The 6796-nt window shown below is 48.8% G+C and overlaps 1 protein-coding gene across 1 annotated transcript; it reads left to right on the top strand.

Annotated features, from left to right (window-relative positions):
• The first annotated feature begins 2903 nt into the window (after positions 1-2903).
• Positions 2904-3786, top strand: LOC123084492 (Bowman-Birk type trypsin inhibitor-like). Its single transcript, XM_044506069.1, has 2 exons — positions 2904-3276; positions 3363-3786. Exons 1-2 carry the CDS (start codon positions 3198-3200, stop codon positions 3572-3574), a joined length of 291 nt encoding a protein of 96 aa, XP_044362004.1. The 5' UTR covers positions 2904-3197; the 3' UTR covers positions 3575-3786.
• Positions 3787-6796: the final 3010 nt, after the last annotated feature.

The raw sequence follows: 6796 nt of genomic DNA, 5'->3' as shown, positions 1-6796 counted from the left end.
TTCATGGAGGATATCTACACTTGCAAAATCTGTGTCAGGAATATTAATACCCATTTTCACAGCACGCAAAATCAATTCCGGATCAGAAAGAACATCAAAGGTATTACTAGTGTTGTTATTACCTTCCAGATTGCGCTTCTTGGCCACCGCTGCTGCCTTTTCATCAATTCGCATCAGGTTAGTTTGAGCATTTTGCAGACTGAAGCGGAGGTTCTCTTCCGTAACAAGAGGTGCGGTGGGAATCAACTCATTCTCATTATCCATCGAAGAGTCAGGGGACTGGACAAGATACTTACTCGGGCCCTGCCCATTGAGGACACTGGTCTCCTGCAAAGGTTTTGTTTGCGTACCACATTTAACAGTATCAGCATAAGATCTTTTTTCAGTGCAGGATATATTAGAGCTTTCAGGAGATTTTATCATGTTCAACAAGGGGGAAGTGCTTACACTTTCATATATAGCATACTTGCCAGAGGATAGAGCCCATTTTTCTTTCTTTTTTTCAGCTTCATCATGTTCCCTAGCCAGAGTGTCAATCAGAAGGGTGTTATCAAGCGACTCATCCAATCCATCATCATCAGGTGTACCTTGGTTTTTTTCCTGGCTCTTGAATTGAGTACCACTTGCTATACCAGCAGCAGTAGAGGAAGTTCCCATATCATTCTTTTCATTATAATTCTGCATTTTCATTCTCTTAAACATATGGTTTCCAGTGTCAAAAGGATTTGTCACTGGTATTTTCCCACGGTCCGGGTCTCTGATCAGCACCTGATCCAGCTCATAAAAGAAGTCAAAGAAATGATCGCCCAACACTGCCTCAGCTATAGGTGGGATTTCATCCACATTCCTGCATCCAATCTTCACACGCACAAATTCAGGACGATGAAGGGTAGCACCATCAATTTCCAAGGGGACTCCAACTAGAGAGGAAACAAATGCCAAGTTTCTTTCATTTCTTTTTTCCAAGGGGACATTACTAACCTTAATCCATGTTTTCTCCATGATCCCTTTGGTTCCAATGGCCGAGGTCCATGGGTCAATTTTCACCACAGTACCAGTGGATTTGAGGGTCATTCTACCAGAGTAGCAAGCTTTAGAGACATCACGACGATTAGGAAATCTAACAATGAAAACACCAGGCCCAATAGATCTAGCAGTGCACCTCCACCCCGTACCAATGTATTGGGACATATCAAACTCCATTTCCCGAGTCGACGTGTGTCCCTCAACAATAGTAATCACCACACAAGTTTCACGTTCTTTCATCTGCCTAGCAGTACACCAATAATGGATGTGATAGAACCCTTGCCCTTTAGCAGAGAAGGCACACATCGGTGCAATGCAATCCCAAGGAAGAAATTGAATGCAATCCCAAGAGAAGGCAAGGTGACCTAGCTTACTGCATCTCTTACACAAGGCTTGCGGACATCTAGCAGGTACATGATCAGGAGACTTGTAGATCAGACATGCAACATGATTCATGGACGAGTTCAACTGAGTGGGTTGATTGCCCAGTGGACGATGATGAGGTAATCCCCAGTATGCTTGTCGATGTTGTCTCCCCCTCCAGATCTAGACGTGGCTTTGGGTGTCTCCACCCAAAACCCACCGAATTTGGGGTCCTGGCGACCTGTCGCAGCAGCTCCCCACCGGTCAACGGCGCCCATAGACTGGACGACGTTGGAAGAAGAGTGGTCGGCCTCTCCGTCGTTCCTCCGCCAGGAGAACTTGTTGTGCCCGTGGTCGAAGCGCCATGCTCCCCGATCCGCTCATCCAGCTCCGCTGCCGTCGCGATTGTCGCCCCGGTAGCCACGCCCCCGCCACCAGCCATCGAAGGAGTCCGCGCCGGGGAGGCCGTGACCTCCGCGAAGGATCTGTCGTCGCTTCCAACCTTGCCGCGCCACCAGTGGAAGGAGGGTGGAGGACTGGTTCTAGGGTTTTTCGGTGCCGCCCAAAGATGGGAGAGGGCAGAGTCTAGATCGAGGGGGCAGAAGGATTTGGGATTTATACCCGCGACACCTGTGTCGCTCCTCTCATGGCGGCCCGGTTCACTGTCCACGTGGGCAGCATCCGCCATGGGTGGTGCGGTGCCACCCCTAGGCCCCGCACCCTGCAACCCCGGGTCGTTTGACCTCCTCGGTGCAGCGCGCCCGTGTACCGCAGTACCGCGCCTCCCCGCAGCCAAACGTGACGGGCCACCGGGTTCGATTGCCGGTGCCGGCGCCGCCGAGGCCACCGGGATCCTGTCCCAAATCCTGGCAAAAAAAACATGGGAATGGAACTATGTGGCCAATGTCGATGTTCTCGCCCTCCCTCAGGAACTGCGCGTCCATCGTGCACCCCTCCTCGTCGAGGAGAACCAGGCGGAGCGCATCGTGTCGGAGAACGATCTTGCCGACGTCGAACGTGATCGATCGGGCGGCAAGGAGATCCGCCGCGTAAGTCGCCCCCCAGCGCGTATCGCCTGCCATCTCCCAAATGCCTGAGATCCGCGAGGCGCGAGCTATAGAGGGAGGGACGGAGGAGGACAGAATGGACCGAAGGAGCACGACGAGGAAGGTCAGTTTTTATGTAGGAGAGCTCCTTCGGGTTTTTTTTGTTTTGAGAGAGAAGGAGAGTTTACCATATATAGTCACATATCATCCAATAAAATCTACGCGACGGCACGCAGAAAGCCACCAACTAACCCATGTGTGAAAAGCCAAGGTGGAGCGTGCCTTGCCATCTGCAGTAGTCAAATCAACGCGGCATGCACCAAGCCACCAACTAAGCCATGTGTAAAAAGCCAAGGTGGTACTTGACGCGGTGCACTGCAAAGTCTGCAGCCACCTAATATATATATATATATTGTCGTCCCCAACCAGCTATATATAGCTACAACTGTCGTCAAGCTTTCCGAATAGATTTACGTGTGAAACATATGCAGGCCACCCGCCTAATATATGCATGCTACTGCTAGAGATCCAATCTAGATCACGCCCACATGCTCTCTACGTGTAAAGCCTGGTGCCCGTGCTGCTAGTTGCTCATTGATCTATTGTCACTTGTGCTCTCGCATCAGTCCGTCGGGTAGGAACTCCACCCTATAAGAAGCCCGGCATTCCACTCCATTAGGCATCAACCTCCCAGCACGAACCAACCCAGTCCCTGCTACATATTCAGTTTTTGCAACCAATCCTCGCCAACCAGACGCAAGCATGAGGCCCCAGGTGCTGCTCGCCGCGCTGGCCATCTTCGTCGTCCTTGCAGCTGCTCTGCCCGTCATCCACGGCCAAGGTGAGCCCGGGATCCTCCTTTCTTTCTTCATCTCCTCGCCGAGTAAGCCAGTGTAGCCGCTTACTGACATTGGTGGCTGCCTGCAGGTGCGACCCCAAGCGCGTCGCTGTGCTGCAACAACTGCGGCACCTGCACCAGGTCTATCCCGCCCAGGTGCACGTGCATGGACGCCTCGCCCAGCGGCTGCAACCCGGCCTGCAAGACCTGCGACAAGTCCACCATCGCCGGCCGCGACAGCTTCCAGTGCAAGGACCGCGTCGCAAACTTCTGCCAGCGCAGCTGCACTAAGGCCACGTGATTCAACCTGCTGTCGCCCGAATAATGCCGATTAGCTTGTGCTTTTCCTTTGTTTTTTGCAGTATTTGAGAGTTCCCTCTGCATCTTGCTCTGGTAGATGCAGAGAAGAAATGAGAGTTGGATGCATGCTCGTTGTTCCTTCTTGTGTCTGAAATAAAGAGCATATTCTTTGCTCAAAATCTTCTTTGTTAAACCATTTATGCATTGCGACCAGTAAAACGCATATGCATTGAATGGAATGGAATATGAATTCAAATCCAAATCATCTACCATGTAGAGGCAGGAATGGAATGCATTGATCGATGTACAAATCATCAAGATGGAGAGCTGTCAAATTTAAATCCAAGTTAAAGAATCTATCATCAAATCCGCTACAAAATGGTAATCTCAAACCCAGTCCAAATTCTTTAGATCCAGATCTATTAAAATCCAACGAATCACAAAATTTTGAAATCCACAAAAAAGTTCAACACCAAAAATGTCAACATCGTGTTAAAACTATAGTTTTCATGAAATGAATGGGATATTTTGGAGATGATTTAGCTTGTTTAGGAGTTACTATTTTTTGCAGTTGGCAAGTCTATATGCACAAGTGAAACCCCCCAAAACCGGAAATCCATTTTGGCTCTAGGGAGCACATGCTCCTGCGTGCCAAAAATGGATTTCACAAATATAAAAAAAATTGGACAAAACTAGATGTGTTCATTGTCGCACTCAAATGGAACATGCAAAAAAATTTAGGGGAAATTTTTGACCTATGCGAAAAAAAAAACAAATCGAAGGCCATATGTTACACTTAATTTTGTTTTTCTCACCGATGAAGCACTGCTATCCCGTATGGCATGAAAATTTTCATGGGCACTTGCTACACTAATATGAACATCTGCAAAAAAAAAGTCAGTGTTTTAAAAATATATTTACTATTTATTTTATTTTACTATTCATTAGGGAGCATATGCTCCCTAGAGCCAAAAATCCGCGTACAACAAACACTAAATTTAAACCCACTGTGGATGATTGAGATCAATTTGAGTATTTAATCTCATGTTTAGGCAATCTGCCATGTGCATGCACTCAGCAAAAGGGAAGGTTTTACCCTGTGTAAAAAATCGGCAAACATGATGACCAATAACAAGAAAAAATTAACATTGGGGAGGGTCCTTCGAGGCCTCCGCACCACGCTTCGCCACCGCATCTAAGCCGACGCACTACCTCACCACCTCGTCATGCCCGAAGTTCGTAGAGGTTGCCCTCCCACACGCTCTACTCGTGCTGGACCAACAAGAAGAACATGACGGCCAGCAAGAGAAGCAATAGCGGGACCGGGGAAGAGGAGTTGGTGCTACTGGCACGTCGAGCCCGGCTAGTCGCGGTTAGCGTCGACGATGTCATGGAAGAGGAAGAGCGGGCGAGGGCGAGTGCCAAGAGAGGCGGGCGAGGTGATGCAACATCGGAGGCAAGATAGCGTTGAGCAACGGCAATGCTGGTTAAAGAATAAGGTCATCAAGCGAGCAACACTGACACCTCGGCTTGAGGCGGCCGGGATCTAGGACAAATGGATGGTCCAGATGGATGGGCCGTTGGCAATCCGCGGGAGACTCGAATTGACGAATTAGAGTGTCAACCAAAAAACCATCGGCAAACATAATGTTTTCTTCTCTATTTTTTATTTTTTTTATTTTTTCGGCCCCTACACCCCTGTCAAGCCCATTCAAAAGTGTCTTCACACTTCTATGAAAAACCTTATACACAGAAACTTAGCAGTAGCGCTGGCCAAAAAGGGGACGCTACTGCTAATTAGCAGTAGCGCGTGCAACAAACAGGCGCTACTGCTACCAGCTTAGCAGTAGCGCGGCTCGGTAGAACCACGCTAGTACCAAATTTGGCATACCGTTCCCGTCACGCTAGGTTTAGCAGTAGCGCGCCCATGGTAACCGCGCTACTGCTAATGTGATAGTAGTAGCGCACTTTTACTGCACGTCGCTACTGCTAATCTTAAACCTGGCCACATGGCGGGCCCCGCTTAGCAGTAGCGTGTCTGCTAGGAGCGCGGTACTTCTATATTATTAGCAGCAACGCGTTTTACTCCCGGCGCTACTGCTAAACCGCAGCCATACCACCTTATTCCTTCCCCTCCCCTCCTCCCCCATCCTCTCATCCTTCACTTTCCCCACCCACCTCCTCTCTCCCTCACTTTGCTTCTTCCTCACTACATCTCCCCCATTACTCTCCTTCTACCTATCTTTCTCTCTCTTTATTACTCCTAGTTAACTACACCGCCTCCGTTAATGCATCTCCTTTCTCTTTTCCCTTCCCCCTCCACTAGTTGAATTGTCTCCTCCAAAACTAGTTAGCTAGTTAGATCTAGCTAGGATTTAGTGAAGTGACCTATGTACCTCCCTAACTAGATCAATAGCCTTGTCAAGAAGAGCTTTGTCCACTTTTGATCATTCCATAGGTGTGTGTGGCAACACCTATCGACAACATCATCACCGTGCTCGATCTCGAAATATGTGTATGTGTGCGATATGACATAGTCGGGCGATATGATGGAAATTGTGTGTGTGGCATGAGTTGCCGCCGAATTGTGCTTTGTGAGTTGCCTATGTTTTGCGAAATGCGGATTTATTTCCATTTCGGTGAATTCTGGGCAAACTCTATATGTCCTATTTTTAGGGAAGGTCATGCCGAATTTTTGTATGACTTTGATGCATGCATGCATTTTTATAATTAATTTGTTTATTATTACCATGCAGGCATTCATGATGGTCAGTGGAACGGTGGTGGACAGGTGGTTGCGGTCGGCGACACAGGACATGAAAGAAAATAACCTGATAGAGGTATTATGTCCATGTCGAAGATGTTGGTGAACGTAGCAGAAATTCAAAATTTTCTACGCATCACCAAGATCCATCTATGGAGTAATCTAGCAACTAGAGGAAGGGGAGTGCATCTACATACCCTTGTAGATCGCTAATCGGAAGCGTTCAAGAGAACGGGGTTGAAGGAGTCATACTCGTCGTGATTCAAATCACCGAAGATCCTAGTGCCGAACAGACGGCACCTCCGCGTTCAACACACGTGCAGCCCGGTGACGTCTCCTGTGCCTTGATCCAGCAAGGGGAGAGGGAGAGGTTGGGGAAGCGTGGTGGTGGTGGAGGAGCGTGGTGGTGGTGGTGGAGGAGCGTGGCATTCCAGCAGGGCTTCGCCAAGCACCGCGAGA

Source organism: Triticum aestivum, chromosome 1B, assembly GCF_018294505.1.
Source record: "Triticum aestivum cultivar Chinese Spring chromosome 1B, IWGSC CS RefSeq v2.1, whole genome shotgun sequence".
Classification (NCBI taxonomy): Eukaryota; Viridiplantae; Streptophyta; class Magnoliopsida; order Poales; family Poaceae; genus Triticum; species Triticum aestivum.
Note: the sequence above shows the minus strand (reverse complement) of the source record. Positions and strands in the feature narration are given on the sequence as shown.

Coding starts and splice junctions, on each gene's coding strand:
- LOC123084492 (XM_044506069.1), top strand. CDS start 3,198: ATGAGGCCCCAGGTGCTGCTCGCCGCGCTGGCCATCTTCGTCGTCCTT. Junction 3,277..3,362: donor GCCCGTCATCCACGGCCAAG/GTGAGCCCGGGA, acceptor GGCTGCCTGCAG/GTGCGACCCCAAGCGCGTCG.